A 20702-nucleotide genomic window follows, 5' to 3' on the forward strand; every position below is an offset into this window, starting at 1 on the left:
AACTGCAATCTGGCATGCTTTTCCATAATACCACATAAGAAACACAGAAGAATGGAAGTAATTGTGTTTCTGATCCTACAGAAATGCCACCTTAGCGCAGATAATCTCTCATTTTTAGTTACAGGTGGGTTGACTAGACAGCTTGTTGACTAATCCTTTGGCTGGAACTTTAAAGGACAATATCTGCAAATTAGAGTGATTATTTTGAGTTAAGGTAAAAAAAATTATATGTTAACTCTTTCAAATTTTATAAGTTGTCTTTTGCTTATTTTGTACCATTATCCCACCTACCATGATTTCTTTTAGAAGTGGTCTGTTGATTTTCATAAAGCTAACAGGAGCAGATGTTACAACTATATTAATATAAAATAGTGGCTTACAATAACACATTTAATTTTCTTTCTTTTAGACAAATATAGTGTGTGTCATTTCTAACCACTAACAGAAAATTGGATTTCAATGAAAAGATTTTACTCAGTACAGTGAAACAGAAGGCAGATTTGAACACAGTGGTCTCTAGGTTACTCCATTTCAAAATATTTAAATAAAAAAGTGCCTGAAAGTTTCTCTAACCAAAAACATAATCAGGTTTTCCCTTTTTTCTTGTAGAATGAAGATTAAATACTTCCCTCTTATACAGATATTTAAATACCCCAGAAGAAAAGCTTATCTCTGTGCTAATAGCTTTAGAAAAGCTTTCTGCTTCTTTTTGGAGTTTAAGGATCTTGAGGAAAAAACATTACACAAACATAAGACTCACAGGCTTCTACGAAATCATGCAGTCATTAAAAGAAACAATTTAACAATCAGGGAAGTGTAAAATCGAATCAGGTCATTAATAAAATACAACATAATTTAATGTTATAATAATGATGAGATTATATTTTATTACATGATAAAATTATGGACATATTTGGTTTTTTAAAAATGAATGTACACTTAATGATAATTTGCTCTCCTAAATATATTTGACCATATATCAATGTGCTTTGCTTTTGAAATAGTTGTTTTAACATTTGGCCAGTACAAATTATACCTTTGATGTAAAAAAAAGTTTTTTAGTATTTCATGGAAAAAGAGTTAAGTGAATAAATATAGCAGTATCTTTTCTTACAGTAGCATAATTAGAACACCTTCAACCTTGCTATTTCATTCGCATATGTCAGCATACTAATAAAACATTAAAACCCTATACAAATAAAGATGCTTTAAATTATTTGAGGAATCATGCTTGCTTTGGCAGCAACATATATTAAAATTGAGGAATAATTTCAGGGAACAAATAGTATCAGTGATGACAAATGAGAGCTTTTCTCAATGGTAGGTATTGCAATTATACTAAGTCATCTAATAGCTGTTACAATATTATTAATAAAGGATGTCAGTTCTGGTAGTCATTTTGTACTAATTGTTAGTCCTGAATTTTATAATTTATGTACATAATTTACACAGATGTGTAAAAAGCCATATTTCACGGGAACTTCTTGGTACAGATACTATGACTTAAGGAGCAAAACAGAAACTATTTAGGAATACTGGGAAACCACTGATGGCCTGCAAGTACCCATATTTCAGTAGTGAGGCTAATTTTAGGATATGTGTTAAGTTTTAGAAATTTATGAACATCCATGTATGAAGTTATCTTTTGTCGATTCTTGTGCACCCCAACAATGGAACATCACACTTTAATGTCATGTGAGAGTGAGGCAAATATTTTATACAGAAGTGCTGTTATTGGCAAGTTACCGAGGGTACAAAATTGGAAGACATTAAAATTTATGACCATGAAATCCTTTTTACAGTACCACTTGATATATCGTGCTTTAAATCAATACCTGTCAAGTCTTTTAGGTGACTATATGATGGTGTCATTTTTGTCTTCTACAAAAGACTGCAAAAAAGAAGAAAACCTACAGTGCTTCATATTTATCATCTTTCTTCTCAGCATGCAGGACTGCAATAACTGTGATGACCAAGTCAGCTGTTGAAGCTTTATTACAAGATTTAGTTTTGGTTTCTTTTTATAAAAATAATTCCTAATGTGAATAGCCACTTGTATGGCCAATGCATTGATTTCAAATCAATCCACATGGACTATGGCCCCGTGAAATAACGACTGCAGAAGAGAAACCATAACGCACTGTTTGATGCCTGGCTAACTTTAAAAAAAACTACAAAACTCGTTTAAAAATGTATCATTTTTAAAAGCAGAGAAAATCCTTATGGCATAGACTGTTGCTCATCAGTGTTGTGGGTAACATGATACTTTCATGAGATTCTAAAACTTTCAAACACCTGCTTCAGAGAGGGTGTGTATTTCTCCTTCCTTGCTTTTCTCTCTGCTTGTGCAAAGCCCAAGTTATGACAATTAAATGACAATTAGGACAAACAGATCACAAGTGGGTTTAAAATACTCAAAGCCCTTCTTATTTCAAAATACTACAAATAATCTGGTATCTTATTATTGGACTAATTACCTTTTTTACTGGTATGTAGAAATATAATTGGGACAACAAAGATCTTCCTTTTAAAAATTGCAAACTGGTTATGAAGTATAGCTCCCTAGTTTACTGACTTATTCACTTGAATATATAATGGGCACTATACCCTCTATGTCTCCCCATCCTCCCCCTGCTTCCATTTTTTGTGTGTGTGTGTGATTTAATACTCCCTGTTGTTGAGAAACAATAGTGCCAAGCGCATAAGCTCCTCATGCTGAGTTGGGCACAGTCTAGAAATCTAAATGTGATTTGAAGTAACGTGTCTTCTGCGACTGAATTAGGGACCAATTTAATTCAGCCCTGTTTCTTGGAGAAATTCTCAAACTCCTTTGTAAGTTCTGGAGCAAACATTTACCCCAGAGGTAGCTGAGGACACCCAGGTTATACTGAGCGATGGTGATACAGGCTAGCATCAATTCAGTGTTTTCAAAAATTTTTTAAAATTTTTATTGAATGAGTACCCATTTCACAGCAACATCTGGCTGCTTGGCAGCTAATGCCACACATTTTAGACCAATAACATCGAGGTCTATTAGATAGATTTCATGGAGTGTTTCTCTTAACTTTTCCATTTGGGCTATGTCCTAACTGGTCATTGGAAAGAGGCAGATGTAACAGGCCATGGGGACAATGGCAACCTTGAGGCCAGGATAGAGGGACTCTTTCTTTCTTAGTCACTGTTAAATGTAGGGAGGATTAATTTATTAATAGTTCAGATGACTGGAAAATATTTCTCTATACAAGATCACATTTATTTACTTATTTATTTATTAAACAGATTTGAGGGGAATCACATTTTATTTTAACTCTTCATATTAAAAACATAACAAATAACACAATTATTTAAGTCTAATATAACACTAAAATTGTTTCTCCAGTTGTTTGATTTTATTTGGAGTTAAAGCATCATTCATTAAGATATGTTTAACATGTAAGGTCACTTTATGAACTCCCTAACTGGACACATTTCAAAAATATTTACAAAAGGGACAGCAAGGATGCTTGTCTCTTTTTCTCATTATTTGAGTTCATTTCTGATCATGATATTCTTAGAACTTGTAGCAGAAGAATAAATAAGCATAAAAGAATTTATGGCTTAGCCATGGTTGCGTGTGTGTGTGTGTGTGTGAGAGAGAGAGAGAGAGAGAAAGAGTGTGAGTGCACACAACTGCAGATATGTGTTTGTGTATAGAATCCCATTGTGGTTTTGGAAAAAAATGGATTTCTGTTTCAAAAACATAATTTTCAGTTGCTCCCTGGACTCCTGATGCTCAGTGATCGGACACATCAATCAACAGATATCTGCCAGCGCTCCAGGACTGGATTGTAGGGAACCCACTGACCTTAGTGCCAGCCAATGCCCGTAGGTGTCGCCAGGTGCATAGACACTTACTAGGAGGTGGGAGAGAAATACGGGGCTTGAAGTGGCAGGAGAATAAAAAGCTAGTTATGAGTAAAAAAAAAAAAATCAAAGAAGATATCAACAAAGTTTCTTTCAGAAATGAGTGAATATTTTGAATGTTTAAGGAAATTTTTGTTCTACCCATCAGCCCAAATTCTTACGGCTGTTCATTCAAAAACACTTCTATAATAGCCTCATCCCTCCTCCAGGGTCAGCAAAAAACAAAATACTTAGGAGGACAGGACAGAAAAAAAATGGTAACTAATGTAAAGAGGAAACAAAATGAATGCTTCATTGTTCGACTTGCACAGACAAAGGAAAACATGACAATTTGTTCAGCAGGTTCTTGCCCTAGATGGCTTTTTCACATTTCAAATAGCAGAATAAGTATATGAGATATATGGCTACATTAGAAACTCTAATTTCTGGTTCTATTTCTACTTTTCTGGAATGTTTGCTAATTTAGATCCTGCTTTCTAAGGTATCATCAAAAATCATACCAGTAAATCCCATTGCAGCTCCTTCCCTTGACTGCCTGAGGAGCCCCTCTCCATCTCGAAAGTCGATGTACACCAGATCTATAGCCTGTAGACCAAAGGCTTTCGCTATGACAATAATCTTTTGTCGGGCGTACAGAATATCTTGGGTTTCTTTACTACTTGTTGCACCTGAAATGGGATGTAGACAGAAAAAAGAGACATGAACTCGGAAACCAAACCTAGCCATCTGTTGTAAAAACTTGGTTTGTAAAGACATCGTCCTGGGGATTGTTCCCCAGCAAAATGATGACTCTAATATAAATGAAGAGAGGGATATGTGGAGGCAGAGTTAAATCTCCTATGTGTCTCTTTATCTTGGAAGGCATCTTTCAGCGTCATTACTTGTGTGTGTTAAAAAAAGGATTCTCCTGCATCTCAGGAGATACAATCACAAATGACTTGATAGGTCACAAATTACTTCTGGTATATTTTTTTCCTTTTTGCCGTTGCTTGGAAAGTATCGGTCCAAAGACAGTACCACAAAAGGTGGCCAAGTGGCTGTGTGAGGAAATGGTTAACTTCTCTCACTGAGCACAGAAATTTGCGTGCTGGGGTTGCAATGCTCTGCCATAACTAAGGTTCTGAGCCAAATAGCGCAGCTTCAGGGTTTGGATGAAGAACTCAGGGAAACGGAAGGGCACTCATTTTGAAAGAGGCAGAAAGTGTCCACTGAACTGTCGGAAACACAAAGGTCTCTTAGAAAGACTGGTATTAAACTAAGTTCCTTTTCTTTCACCCTAAGGGCGGGTGTGTGTGGGGTGTCACTGTTTGCATTTGGACCGTGACACTCCGCTCAGGGAGAGCTCCAGTTTCTAGGCCACCGGGACTGTGGTTCTGCACATGCTTTGTGGCCTTGCTGTCTTTTCTAGGTGTGCCCAGAGTCACTATGTACACATGTACCCAGACCGGAGGCATAGTGCCCAAGGGATGGGGAAGATCAGTGGAAATGAGCATACTATCTCAATAAATATTTAATAAGGAGTTCTGAAATGTGTTTTAGGAGGAACTTAAGATCTATTTAAAATAATATTTGCATATTACATTTACTGTAGAAAATGATCTAAAGCAAATGTGAAATTATGTTAAATTTGTGTTACAAGCCTAGTTAACTCTCAGATGGATGTGAAAACAAAATATTTAAGCAACAGAGAGGCTATTCATATATTATACTCAAAATGAATAAAGTAGATGTCATATACTCCTGAACACATTTGAGGTTGCAACAGGCTTTTTATTACTTTATAAATGAACAGAAGTAGTAATATGGTGTTCTGGAAGCAGGACAGTTCTGAGGTGCCCTAAATTATCAGAAAGTACTGCCCATTCAGCTGAAAAACCATTGTCATGATTGGCAAATATATATTGTCATGTAAATGTCCTTTCATGAAGGGGCAAAGAAAAAATACATACATACACATACATAGACACACAGAGATACATGCACACACGGAGACTGAAAAAGAGAGAAATGTGTTTGATACCTATGCTGGCTCGAAAGTCTTCTCCTCCAAAAACAACTGCATCTAGAAAAAGACCTACTTGAGGTCCACTCTTTAGTGCTTCTTCACACACGGCCTGTAAAAGAACAGAACAGAACCAAATCTCATAGAAATGCACAATATAGAGAGAAGCAGCATGGTGTATTTTCAGTAACAGAAAATTCCAACTCTGAACACAGTTTGGCTGAAAGCAAACCGGCAGTCCTAAAAATGCAGCCCTAAATTTACCCCTTTTGAAAGGCATTTAATATTGTCCAAAATAATTATGCTGTATAGATTTGCTTTGCTTAGTGGATTATATTTAGTTCCAAATATATATGAATACAGTTATAATGTTTGAATCACAGTTCATCTAATTTCTAAAAAAACTTTGAATTCACTTTGATTGTTCTGTAAATTGATTCTCTTTTCCTGAAATTTGTTTTGTTTTAAGAGACTCTCAAACAATAAACATAAAACCACAGGAGAGAAGGAAAGAATTTTTAAATCAAATTAATTGGATTATTTGTGTTAGGATCAGGATTTCTTAGTAAATGGTCTCAGGATTAAAGACATACAGTACAAAAATCTACAACTCCAGAGGGGAAAATAAAAATGCAACAAGTCATCCAAGATGTATTAATTAGCAACTTCCATATTTCTATGTGAAAATAAAGATTAATAACATTTGTCATAGATGTAACAATCTACTGAGATGGAGATTCAGCATGCTAATGTATGTGGGTAGGGAAGATCTGAAAATTGGGAGTGGACACTGTTGATTAATTTCAGGGGTTGAAAGTGCTTCTAGGTACAATATGAAATAAAACGGGGCGGTGGAGTTTAGAATTCAATCATCGTATGAATCTAGTCATATCTAAGGGACATGCTTTATTTATATCTCAGAATTGTGGGGCAGCCTAGAAGAATTTATGATCAGTTGTGTAAATGCGCTCATCATGAGGCTTGAAGCAGCTTCCCAAACATGTGCCCTCTGCCCCTCCTGCATGGTCCAGTAGGTCTCAAAGTTTCCTCTCAGAGCATTTACTCCCATATTATCTCTCTAGGGAAGTGTTCAACTATCTCTTTTCTTTGGTTTTAGGGATTTCTTCCCTTTTGCCCTCTGAGATGGGGTGCAACATTGATGTTCATGAGTCAGGTGAAATGTGAGGCATATTTTGGAAAACAGTTTAAATGATCAGTGATAAAGGGGGAAAAAAACAAACTAGCCATGATATCATTAAGGCAAATTATTTAATGCAACCATACAATGCTGGAAAACACTTGGCTCAGCTGATCTTCCTGAATGCATATCAGGAAATATTTTATGTTCTAATGTGACAAACTGAATTAATATACTGCAAATTATTGATGTATACTAACTGACAAACAGCAGTCTTATATGCTAGACGTTATGGATACTATTACTACAAAGAGGCCAGAAAATTTCCCACTAAAAGGCAATTGTTACAAAAGAACAATCGAAAGTTAATTCATAAGGACAACAAAATAGATTTTCATGTACAATTCATTAATAAATATAATTCAAAGCGTGTGTTTACATAGGATTATTTAAAGTGAGAATATATAAATATTTCACTTAAATATTTAGGATTGGGAAGTCTTTTCTTGCTATTTAGCTAGTTTCTTTGTTTTCTAAGATGCTCACAGCCTGGTTTTAGATTATTATAGATAACAAATGGTGTTCAAGGTTTACTTTGCCTATAAATCTTTCTAGAAAAATATTTTAAGTAGATGTCAAAATTGAGAACAAAAGTTCTCTTTAGGTAATAAATAAAGCTAACTTATTAGTTACATTATGTTCTCTTACCTTAAAATTGAGCAAACCCATTGCAGTTTCCACAAAAGGGATTAAATTCATAGGTTGTTCAAGTTTTCGGCCTTTTAAGTAGAATGAAAATTTGTCTGAAAACTAAAATCAGAAGTGTCATTGGTAATTAGTAGGGGGAAAAATGTACAATCACTGAAATGTAGACACGGTAGTATTTGAGTCTTTGGCCTAAGGAAGTAATATCCCAGTCTATTTCATACATGAAAAAGAATTAAAACAAAACAAAACAAAACAAAACCAGGAGGAAAGACCAAGATAAAAAGGTAACAAAGTTTCCACCAAACTAAATAGTAAATAGTAAATTTAGTGCATTATAATGCTTGTTTTTTTTTTTTTTTTTTTTTTTTTCCCCCTAAAGGAACAGTTTGAGGCCTAGGAGTTAGAAGTGGAAAGAGAGATTCTGGAGTCAAAATGCTTTCCTTGAAAACATATTTACTTAAGACCTCTAGCCTTCACTTAGCTAAATGCAAATGATAGGCCCCCAAAACAGCGAAGTCTTGTTCTACCTGCCATTCTGTTTTTGTTTTGGACCAGGCACTGACATGAGTGTAACTGTTCAGCAGCCTTCTACGTGGAACCCATATTATTCATTATAGCACCATTATCCTTTGTTCTGAAGGTTTTTCTTCATAATTTTTTAGCTTACCTAGGAAGACCTTAAAAAGGAAGTTTAATTCTTTGAAGACCAAAGCTCGCCAATTTTTTCCATGAGACCAGTTCACAGCTAGCTCTGTGCTGCCAGTGGGGTAGCCCAAATTCCAAAATCTATCATCTGGAAACATACAAAAGCTCTTGCACAGATCTCCACCACCACCACCACCCCCCCTTTCAAAAGGAAAAAAAAAAAAAAAAAACCACAACCCACCACACTCTAAATTGTAAATCTATTATGTCTATCTAGATCTAATAAGATGTGGGGAGATAAAAAAGAAACAACACAGGTATGATAAAGATATTTTTGTAAATAAAGATGAAAACATATATATCCATTTTAAATTTAAGGAATATTCAGCCATTAATGGATATCAAAGGAAAAGGGAATTTTAATCATCTCTCCATTCAGTCTCAGTTGGGTAAATCATATCTAAGAGATTTGCATAAATATAAACCATCAAAGACTTTTCATCTTCAAAGGGGGTTTCAAGACCCTATAAGCTTTGTACTGTAATCATCGCAGGTCACCACCCTGCAGGAATAGGGCTGCTATGGCAACATAAAAAAACTAATGCTTAAGGCTTAGCATAATATTCTGACTAATAGAAAGGAAACTCATTTTAAAAGCTGGCAGCCTATTTACCAGAAGCAGGATTAGAGGTGTTATTTCCCCTTTTAGCTGCCCCCTCCTTGCTTATGCAGCACTCCCTCCCCCCCCCCCCCACCAAATCTAATCACTGGGATCTTTAAAAAGCTTTTGAGCAATTTGCAGTAACTTTACAATTAGGCTAAAATAAATCACAGCTTTCAGTAATGAAGAATTATTCCCATGTTGCCCCTCCCTGCCTCAGACACCACCATCATCACCTCCTTAGTAACTTTTCAAGGGAAGGAATAACTCAAGCAAAACAGCAAGAAAGAAGAGAAGGCTACGATGTAAGGAGACAAAGTGTATAATATTCCATGAAAATAAAAATAAAACCTAACTTATGTCACATTTAAGTTAGAAAATGGGGAGTGAAATATTAGGGGTTTTGGTGTTATGGATGCACCGGTGGAACTTTTTTCTCATTAAAACAACAACAACAGCAATGTGCAACAGTACTTGCCCCATTCTTTGTGATAAAGGTTGTACCTACAACAAAATCATGAAGTTTAAAACTAGTTAAATACTTTACACTCTATTTCCTGTTCTTAGAAAAAATCTCTAACCACCTTTTGTTTTTAAGCCAACAGGGGCATTTAAAAATGAAATATTCTGGCCCATTCTCCTTCTCCTCCTCCCCTTCTTTCTTAAAAAATTGCATTAAATACTGACACAAAAGGTAACTAGTGGAGAAGTTTCAATTAATTTTTTCAAAAGGAGACGATTAAATGTTTCCGGCCTGGTAAAGTGTTCATTTCAGTGAGGTGGTGGGGCTGGGGAGGGGGGTGAAGGAAAAGAAGGGGAAAAAATCACAAAGAGATTGGGGAGGAGATGAAGTAGCAGGGCTCAGCAATTCTTTCAATTCCAGTGCACACCCAATAGTGTGTTGGAAGAATGCACACTGTTCGGGATTTGTGGGAGAATTGTCCCACGACAAAGGAGGCAGAGTCACGCTTGTTATAGTCCAATAAGCCATGCCAGTCAAACAAGAACCCACACTAGCGACAAAAGGCCAGCAAGAGATTCTCACACAAAAGAAAACAAGGAAGCCCATCTTTCAGTTGTGCATCAGGGCTCTGGGTTTTATGCTTCACATAAATACAAACGGAGAGGAAAAAATAAACAGCCCAAAAGACTTCTGTTAACTAGAAATCCTATTTCTATCCAAGGATTTAAAACAGCGAACAGAAGCTGTAGCTGAAGGCTGGGTTGGGTCCTCCCCTCTTAAATGAAGGGTAATAACGGTGATAAACAGGCATTAACATGAAACCAAGAGGGAACAGTGGCTTCAGATTCCATTTCAATCAATTTAAGACACATTCAAATGGGGTAGAGGCCTCAGGGATTGTAACCTACTGTAACGGGTATCTCCTAGCTTCTGAGGGGTGACCCTGGAGAGGAACTCCAGTTTAGAAAGTAAATATGGGTCCTTGAACATGGGGTCTTCAAGAAGACCCCAACATGGAGCTGTCCAGCAGAAAAATAGTGGCAGCTATAGATGTAATTTGAAATTTTTTAGTAGCTACATTAACAGAGTAAAATGAAACAGGGGAGTTTAATTTTAATAATGTTTGTTCAACCCAGTATATCTGAAATATTACCACTTTCAACATGTGATCAATATAAAAATTACCCAGATAATTTACATTCTTTTTTGGGGAGGGGGCTACTAAGGCTTCAAAATCCCATGTGTATTTCACACTTATGGCACATCTCAATTTGGACTTGCCACATTTCAAGTACTCAGTGGCCACATGGGGCAGGCGGCCACTGTGCTGGAAAGTACAGGTTCAATGCATCTACATGCATGAAAAAGGTGAGTAGTAGTTTGCTCCAGTATTACAACTGTTCCGTGTATGGCTACATTTGCAGCCACAGCCTCAGGGATAATCCCAGATCTAGCGTCAAAAGCACCGTCTGCATACCCACGGACATGTCCCAGGCTTTGTGCTTGGAGTGGCACAACTGGCAGGTATTTTATTTGGCAGAGATCTGCAAAATCATAGCAACCTCTAAATAAAATCTAGCCTCCCCCTACTTTAACAGTGAAAACAATCATAGTATAATTAGGCCTATTTCAAAGTTTTCTTAAGTAATTTGAAATGCCAGGTTTTTATTGGCCAAAAAGTCTGTCATGAAACACACACACACCTGTCAGCAATTTAAAAAGGACAGACTAGAGAGCTGGTCAGGAAATAATATCTGTGCTAATTAAAACCACTAGTTAAAAGCTTCCTGTTACTTCCTCTAGTTGCCCTCAGGAGTGACCTTTCCCTCTCCTCTAGGTTCATTTTTTCCTTCGTGGCTAATGTGCTTTCGCTGTCTATGAAGACTGCAAATGAACCTGGCTAAGAGCCATTTACTTCACTGCTCTTTCAGGTGGAGGTTAGGGCCTGGCAGGCTGTGAGAAGTGATCCAGTTCTCAGGCCAGCCTGTTTCCAGGGATTGCTATGTGAGGCTGCTGAGGAGGCGGTTCTGGCCAAACTGCAAGTCTTGAGTAGGGAGCAGAAGCATCATCCCAAGAGCAGAGTTGTTCCTTTGAACACTCTGGGTAAGGCCAGGCTCTCCTTGTGTGAAGGGAACAGTCTCTGGGGCTCCCCTCCCCTTTCCCTCAGTTCCCTTTCTCTCTGCTCCGTGTACACATTTTCAAAATCTGTGACCCCCACATCCTTCCCTTCTGTTACTCTTTCATAGCTGCTCCTGAGACTTTAATTAAAGCAGGACATCAGCTACTCACCCACTGGATTTCTTCAGGACCTTCCACCTTGGGCAGCATCAAGCTAGATGGAAGAACCCGGGACTGCAGAAGGGTCTCCAGGTCCTCTTCGGCTAGACCACTGGATACCGAGTTGACTCTCACACACGTTTCAGTTGGGCCCAGGTCAAAGTCTTCAAGAGTTTCTACTATCCTCAGCCTAGCGTCATTCTGTCAGTGACAATAAAATGTATCTCCTAAGGTTATTTATCATTGAGGGGATATGTTATGTGGATTCAGATTCTGAGCACCAAGACTATATCTACACATTTCCTGTCCAGCAGATAGATGGTATTTGAAATAAGTTGTCCAATCTGATAGACAAGTGATTGATTTCCAGATTTCATTCAAGATAACAGAGATGACAGCAACCATAATGCATACTGGTGCATTTCCAAATAGTTCTGTGCTCTCACCCATTAGCACTGTTTTTCAACTACAAAGGTAAAATAACTGATAGGTAACATTACTTACTTATTTTTTTAAACGATTTTATTTATTTATTCATGAGAGACACACAGAGAGAGGCAGAGACATAGGCAGAGGGAGAAGCAGGCTCCCTGCAGGGGGAGCTTGATGCGGGGCTCAATCCAGGACTGTGGGATCACGATCTGAGCCAAAGGCAGATGCTCAACCACTGAGCCACCCAGGTGCCCTAGGTAACGTTTATTGAGCATTTATTAAGCTCTAAGCATGGTTCTAAGTCCTCTACCTGCATTTTCTCATTTCATAAACATAAGGAACTACATAACATGTGGATAATGGTAGTCTCGTCTGTCAGCATATTCACATTAGGGAAAAAATAAGGATTTGTTTTTCTCTTTCCATATGTGTCATGTTTTTTAGTCACTTAAAATATTTTTGCTACTGAGTTGAATTTTGACATTCAATTAAGCCGCTCACAGGAAAATGACACTCCATAGTACAAAAAAACTCCAATTTATTCAGATGGAAGGTAATAACACCACCAAGAAATCTCTTCATGAAGTGGAGGACAAATACATTTTTTTCCCCTTGGATTTGACAGTCTGTGCTCCATAGTTAAGAAAAGCTGAAAGGTTGAAAGCCTGCTTCAGTATATGAACTATCCCTAGAAAAATTGTATGAAACCAAACATGTTATTTATTGGCTCTGAGTTGGAGTGTTGAAGGTGGGGTAGGGGGTGGGAAGAGAAAGGACACTGAGGAGCTGGGGGTTGGAGTCAAGAGAAAGAAAGCACTTGCGGTCATTACTTCCTGCCAATTTCAGTTTCAAAAACAAATTCCTTCAACTTGCCAAAAGCCCTCAACAAATTCTCATTGTCAGAATGAACACTTATCAAAAGTAGTTTCATTTGGGAAGGGTTTTTATGATACTAATAAAACTTTAAAGCTTCTTACTGCTGACGAATGTGGTTTAAAAAAAAAAGCCTGAACAATATACAGCCATTTGAACAACAATACTTATCTGGGAAATAGCAAGCCAAAGTGGAGACAAAAAGAGAATTATTAGAGCCGATATTGGGTCTAAGTCTAATCAACAAGACAAGCCAGGACAGTAGATTTAAAGCAGACGGATGTAGGTCTACGACCGAGTGGAAACGGGGAAGGCTTCCAAATGTGGTCTGAGTTAAACAGTGTGAGGAAACAGTGGCTTAGAGTTGTCAGGTCAGATGGAAACAGAATACGTAGACCAGTTTAAGACAGCCCTGTGGAGCCCTGATTTACAGAACTCTGACTGCAGATAATTAGGCCAAGCTTAGACAAAAGCAAGAAAGAGCGCACACTAGCTTCTAAAGTGAAGGGCGATGTGGCCAGCAGTGGCTTGATTCCACATCATGCCGTTGGCTATTCCACAGCTATAAAACTCATCTGCTTGCTCTACCATGCCTTCTTGTTATATTCACTAAAGAGGAAAATCCTGAAGGTGAAGGGTGGAAGTGAGCTCAGTATCATGGTTCCAAGAACATCTAGAACTGTGGAGAGAATGCCTTCAGCTCTGGCAGTGCAGGTATTTAGATCCATGGCCTCCGAGAACCTAAAATGTGTTATGCTCTGTGTAGCCCGCACAAGCTACAAACTCAGGATTGCTCCAACTTGTAAATATTTCAGTTTCCAGGATTTCTTTTGATAGCAGGTTGGGCTTGTCAAAGGGTCTCCTGGGACAAAGTAAATAGAAAATGGAAGGGAACTAAACTAGATCATTTAGCCTGAAATGCATTTTAAAACTTGGGTTACTCGAATCATCATATACGCTCTACTTTAATCATCCCGTGTGCTCGAGGTATAGGATCCCTGGCAAAGTCAACTTCCTAAATTGTTCATGTCGGTGTCAAACAAAATCTGACCTCTAAGCTGTTTTGTTATTTCATTTGGATTAGAAAGGGGCTGTTTGTTCAAAGCTCATGTTCTAAACCTGTTTGTGATTTTTATCTAAAGTCAGATTGCCATGGTTTCAGCACATTCCGGTTTACTTAGTAAAATTCAACCTTTGTGAAATTGGCTGCAAATGAAGTACCTAATTCCAATTTTAGGCATAATCTGATTAGTACTTTTCGTGTTATAATAATGAATAGTGAATACTCAGCATTTTGTTAGGCTTTTTTTTTTTCTCAGAATTAAAACAAGCTCTTTCCACTTCATCATTCTGTACCTTTCCAAAAAAAGATGATGGCTTTGGAGGTATATTGCCACACAACACCCTTATTAACAGGCTGCTGCTTGTTGCAATTTACATAAACTAAGTGTGCATCCCTCTGCTATGTATCCCAAAATATCCAACAACTTCACTGAATTTACACCAACCAACAAGTATGTTGATTTTTTTTTTCTTTTTAGTGCTTTAATGGTGAAATATGTTACTGTGCTAGCAAACACACCCATGCCATCTGTTGGGTGAGAGGAAGGCAGTTTCTAAGAACAATTAGGTTTAGTTCTGGGTGCTCAGCTAGAGAGAGCCACAGTCCACCCAGTTGTGAAATGAAAGAAATTCTGTTCATTCTGATCTCTCCCTCCTTCCCTCTCTCCCTCCCTGTCCCTTCTTCCTCTCTCCCTGATACCAATCTCTCTCTCTCACAGCTCTCTCCTTTGCATCACCATACTCCCTTCTCTCTCTCCCTCCTTCTCTCTCTCTCTCTCTCTCTCTCTCTCTCTCTGGCTCCTGTTTGGCCCTGACTATCCTTCCAATTTTTATCTCATTCGGGGGATCCATAAGACACAGCTTGGCAGACAACTCCTTCTCTGAAGGGCTATATATGATCTGCTGAGATTATTGGGAGGTAATGTTTCCTGGCAAAAGAAGGAAGAGGAAATCAAAGCAAAAAGAGGCCACTCAAAAAAAGACCTTTCTTGGGGGGCGGGGAGGGGGAGGAGTGTCTTATATTCTGATGGCAAGACAGGTTGTTCAAAGTGAAGTTTAGAAGGAACTGCATTCTAAATGTGTTAACACTACAGAACGGCCTTGGTAAGCATTTCTTAATCTATGATGAATTTGTCCCTCTAAAATCTGTCAACCTGGAAAAAACAGAATAATGGCATTAAGGCCTTTCTCAACAGTTCCATTAGATCTTTGCAGAGACTAATTACTGAAGTATGTTCTATAGCATGTCTGATTCCAGAGGCGAACTTTGCAGAAGTCACAAAGAAAGTTGGCACGGATCAGACTCTTCACCCGCCCTGTTCTAAATGAAAAGTGGTGTCACCAAACTTCCCACATTCAATCGATATTTCGTGCCACGGACTGCTCAGTGCAGTGGACCAGTGGCTAATAAACTTGTCCTTCTACATAAGCCACCGTATTATGTGACTCTGTCTGGGCCAGGAACCAAGGCGTGCTATGATTTCAGAGACCCGGTTCTTATCACCTGGGGAAGAGACATGCTCCGGTGACGTAACAGAGCGGATAAATCAACCGTCGCCAAGACCTGCAGACTCCAAAATTAAAGGAGAAAATATGCGTGCAGTTGGTTCAATTGGCACCCATTAAAGCTAATAACTAATCATCCTCGCAAGTTTCTAGCTCAGAATGATCAAATCTGCAAAGAAAACAACATCCGTCCACTTTTACACTCCAGTGGAAGAGGTGGTCCCTCGCGGCAGGGCGGCACAGTCTCGCCATCTGGAGAATAAATCGAGTGTGAAGTACAGTATAGTTTGGGACCAAGCTCCGTGGCGGCAGCTCAGCAGTCAGTTCATTAGTTCCCAACTTCCAGGGATTAGAGCGGCATCAATTCTACTGTCGGATAGGAAGAGACAGACAGGATACAAGATTCAAGGAGGATTGTGACAACCAGGAGGAGCCCCTTGGGTTTATTTATAAAACTACAAAGTATAAACATACCCAAATAAGTGCCTTAAATAATAGCATTATCACAGTTTCATAACATCTGAATTAACACCTTTCCCTTCTTCCACCCCCCACTCAAACCTTGTATGTTAATGTATAGTCCTTTTCAGGGGAAACCACAAGCTCGCCCTTGATGCAACAGGAGCAGTGAGAAAGCCGAGCGGCCGAACCCAGATTTGGTAATTAAGAAATATGAAAGACTTTCTAGACTCCAGGGAGATGCATAATCTTGGTGATTTTTTTAAAATGTGCAATTAATATTTCATCATGCCAAAAGGCAAATTGCCATGCTACATCCTCAAAAACACTAGTGAATTCTATCTTTTCTGAATTTGCCCATCTGATTTCCATTTTATCTAATTTGTAAAATGATGTCACACAGGCATGGGGGTGCAACAAACTTTGGGCAGATGGCCTTGCTATCAGTATCCATGTGAAATTTTTTAAACTTTGAGGTTGTTTGGTTTAAAATACAAAACTTGGAGTGGACTTTTCCATTGGAGGAGCTCGTTTTCCATGTAACTTCTTTTATATATTTATGTTTTTAAAAAAGAAGTGCTTGTGACATAAGATAGGTCATCACTTGTAAACTATGTTACCGTATTTTTCTCATAAAAATGTATATAAATCCCAGAGACTGTTGTAGTGACTACATTGGACAAAGGCTAATAAATTCCTCATTAACTAACAACAACGTGGTAGTGTTTCTTTAGGAAGGTAATAGTGTTGAATTTTCTATTCCAGTGTTTTTTCCACATGAAAAGGAAACCTTGGTTTGCTTGTTTTTGAAAGAAGAAAACTGACAACAATGAATATACCATGAATATACCATGAATTAACTGGTTTAAAATTTCATTCATGGGTAATACCAAAGGTGCAGGTAACAAAAGAAAAAAATAGACAAATTGGACTTCGTGAAAATTAAAAAGCATTTGTACATCAAGAGACTATAAGTAGAGAAAGAAGGCAACCCACAGACAGGGAGAAAATATTTGCAAATCATTTAACTGATAAAGGATTCATATCTAGAATATATACAGATCTCCCTCCTAACACTCAACAACAAAATAAACAACACAATTCAAAACAAAACAAAAAACAACAAAAAAACCCCAACACAATTCAAAAATGGGCAAAACAAACAAACAAAAAACCCCAACACAATTCAAAAACGGGCAAAGGATTTGAATAAACATTTCTCCAAAGAAGATATACTGATGGCCAGTAAGCACATGAAAAGATGCTCAACATCATTGATCACTAGGGAAATGCAAATCACAACTACACTAAGCTACCACTTCACACCCATTAAGATGGCTACTATAAAAAAACAAAAACAAAAAACAGAAAAAAAACAAGTGTTGGTGAGGATGTGGATAAACTGAAACCCTAGTACTCTGCTGATGGGAATGTAAATTATAGCTGCTATATAAAATGGCATGGCAGTTCCTCAAAAAGTTAAAAATAGAATTACCATATGATCCCGCAATTCCGCTTCTGGGTGCAGGGTCTTACAGAGATTATTTGTGCACCTATGTTTATAGAAGCATTATTCACAATTGCTAAAATGTGGAAGCAATGTAAGTGCCCACTGACAGAAGAATGGATAAGCAAAATGTGTTATGTATGTACAACGAAGTATTATTCAACTTTAAAAAGAGAGGAAATTCTGACATATACTGCATTATGGATGAACCTTTATTTTATTTATTTATTTATTTATTTATTTATTTAATTTATTTTTCCTTTTTTTTTCTTTTAAGATTTTATTTATTTATTGATGAGAGACACAGAGAGGCAGAGACACAGGCAGAGAGAGAGGCAGGCTCTCTGCAGGAAGCCCGATGTGGGACTTGATCCCAGGACCCCGGGATCACACCCTGAGCCAAAGGTAGATGCTCAACCACTGAGCCACCCAGGCATCCCTTTTTTTTATTTTTAAAAATTTTAATTTTTTTCAATATGGATGAACCTTGAGGACATTAGGGTAAGTGAAATACGCCAGTCACAAAAAGACAAATACTGTGTGATTCCACTGCAGTGAGGTACTTAGAGCAGTCAGAAAGTAGAATAGTGGTAGCCGGATACTGGGGGGAGAGGGATTGGGGAGTTAGTGTTTAATGAGCACAGGGTTTCAGTTTTACAAAATGAAGAGTTACAAGGATGGATGGTAGTAGTGGTTGCACAACAGCGTGAATATACCATTAACAACCTAATAGTACACTTAAAAATGGTTAAGATGGTAAATTTTGTTATAGATACAATACACCATAAAAAAAAAGTGAAAAAATTAAAAAAAAAAAGTGAAAAAATTTTCACTCACTGTTTTATCCCACAACTTCTTATATTCTAGGCACTCTGTTTATTCTGAAAATGTAGATTTGGGTAGAGCAAAGTCTCTGATGTGTTAATTATAAAAGGTACATTAAAACACAAGTTTAGGGACGCCTGGGTGGCTCAGCGGTTGAGCCTCTGCCTTTGGCTCAGGGCGTGATCTCAGAGTCCCGGGATTGAGTCCCACATCAGGCTCCCTGCATGAAGCCTGCTTCTCCCTCTGCCTATGTCTCTGCCTCTCTCTCTCTGTGACTCTCATGAATAAATAAATAAAATCTAAAAAAATAAATAAATAAAACACAAGTTTATGGTGAAATGCCAAATCAGTTTTCATTCAAAGGACTAAGAAGACTCAGGGTGTATGGATAGATAGTTCATAACATGCAATGGGCATTTCTGCCCCTCAGAGATATAATGGAAAAAGAGAAAACTCTACAAGAAACAATACTAGGATACAATAAATCTATGAAAAGAATTTAGTCTGAAGATCTCTGAGCAATTAAAAATATTTTTTAAAGACACTTAAAAATGACTTTAAGTCATATAGGCCTATACGTTCATCAAAATTTATAGAATGTATGCTTAAAGTTTGTGTTTCATTTTATATAAAATTTACCACAAAAGAGCAAAGAGAATGGTAAACAATTTTTGAAATCTGGTTAATGATATACACATTTAAGTATTTAAAGGGAAGTCTATTGCTGTTGTCTGCAACTTATTTTGAAATTAATTAAAAAGTAAATGAATTGACTGATGGATAGAAGGACAGATAGGTGGGTAAGGTTTTACTCTGTAAAACATTAATGGGAGAATATAGGAAGTAGGTTTTTCACTGTACAATTGTTCAACTTTTGTGATGTTTAAAATTTTTATAATACAATTTGAGAAAAAAAAATTTAAATCTGGGATCCCTGGGTGGCGCAGCGGTTTGGCGCCTGCCTTTGGCCCAGGGCGCGATCCTGGAGACCCGGGATCGAATCCCACGTCGGGCTCCCAGTGCATGGAGCCTGCTTCTCCCTCTGCCTGTGTCTCTGCCTCTCTCTCTCTCTCTCTCTGTGTGTGACTATCATAAATAAATAAAAATTTTAAAAAATTTTAAAATCTTTTTTAAAGATTTTAAAGATTTAAAAAATTTATTCATGAGAGTCACAGAGAGAGAGAGAGAGAGAGAGGCAGAGACATATAGGCAGAGGGAGAAGCAGAGTCCCTGCAGAGTCTGATGTAGGACTCGATCCTGGGATTCTAGGATCACACCCTGAGCTGAAGGCAGATGCTCATCTGCTGAGCCACCCAGGCATCCCAAGAAAAAAGAAAATTTCTTAAAGTGCCTCTAAAATGTTGATAATTTTTGGAGCTGATTCATGAATACATGGGGACTCTTGACACTATTCTCTTTACATTTGCATATACAGATCTTCCTCAGCTTATGATGGGGATATGTCCCAATCAATTCATTGACAATAAACTCATTGTCCCAATAAACTCTTAAGTCAATAAATACTGTAAGTGGAAACTGTGTTCAATTCACTTAACCTACTAAATGTCATATTTGAGCCTAGCCTACATGCTCAGAACACTTACACTAGTTTACAACTGGGCAAATCATTTAATACAAAGCCTATTTCATAATAAAGTATTGAACATCTCATGTAATTTACTGAACACTGTACTGAGAGTGAAAACCAGAGTGGTTGTATGGTACAGATAGTTGTCAGTGTATTGGTTGTTTACCTTTGTGATCATGTGGCTGGGTGGGAGCTGTGGCTCCCTGCTGCTGCTCAGCAACATGAGAGAGGATCTTACTGCCTATTGCTAGCCCAGAAAAGATCCAAATTCAAAATTCAAAGTGCAGTTGCTACTGAATGTGTATCACTTTGCACCACTATAAAGTTGAAAAATCCTAAATTGAACCATCATATTAGAATATTTCCACAAAAAATGTTAAAAACTGGTTAAAATGACAACATATGATTTCACTCATATGTGGAATTTTTTAAAAAAGATTTTCTTTATTTATTTTAAAGATTTTATTTATTCATGAGACACAGAAAGAGAGGCAGAGTCACAGGCAGAGGGAGAAGTAGGCTCCATGCTAGGAGCCCGATGTGGGACTCAATTCCAGAAATCTGGGATCATGCCCTGAGCCAAAGCTAGATGCTCAATCGCTGAGCCACCCGGGCGTCCCAAGATTTTATTTATTTGAGAGAGAGAGAGAGAG

At 37.7% G+C, this 20702-nt stretch overlaps 1 protein-coding gene and 1 long non-coding RNA gene across 11 annotated transcripts in view; one reads left to right on the forward strand and one right to left on the reverse strand.

Annotated features, from left to right (window-relative positions):
- The window catches only part of LOC140607892 (uncharacterized), an 89048-nt gene extending 75843 nt beyond the window's left edge, over positions 1 to 13205 (forward strand). Inside the window, exon 3 of the long non-coding RNA XR_012009811.1 lies at positions 11767 to 13205. This is a non-coding gene — a long non-coding RNA (uncharacterized lncRNA). The remainder of the gene's footprint in view (positions 1 to 11766) is intronic.
- The window catches only part of CLYBL (citramalyl-CoA lyase), a 300028-nt gene that overhangs the window by 61677 nt on the left and 217649 nt on the right, over positions 1 to 20702 (reverse strand). For all 10 annotated transcript variants that reach the window (XR_012009810.1, XM_072782503.1, XM_072782502.1 and 7 more), the window contains 4 exons: positions 11810 to 11998; positions 7752 to 7853; positions 5924 to 6017; positions 4404 to 4571 (listed from right to left, as the gene is read on the reverse strand). Coding sequence is in view for 9 of the 10 variants with exons in the window: in XM_072782503.1 (XP_072638604.1) it covers positions 4404 to 4571; positions 5924 to 6017; positions 7752 to 7853; positions 11810 to 11998 (553 nt within the window). In the remaining variant the exon portion in view is untranslated. The remainder of the gene's footprint in view (positions 1 to 4403; positions 4572 to 5923; positions 6018 to 7751; positions 7854 to 11809; positions 11999 to 20702) is intronic.

This window comes from Canis lupus, chromosome 17, assembly GCF_048164855.1.
Source record: "Canis lupus baileyi chromosome 17, mCanLup2.hap1, whole genome shotgun sequence".
NCBI lineage: Eukaryota > Metazoa > Chordata > Mammalia > Carnivora > Canidae > Canis > Canis lupus.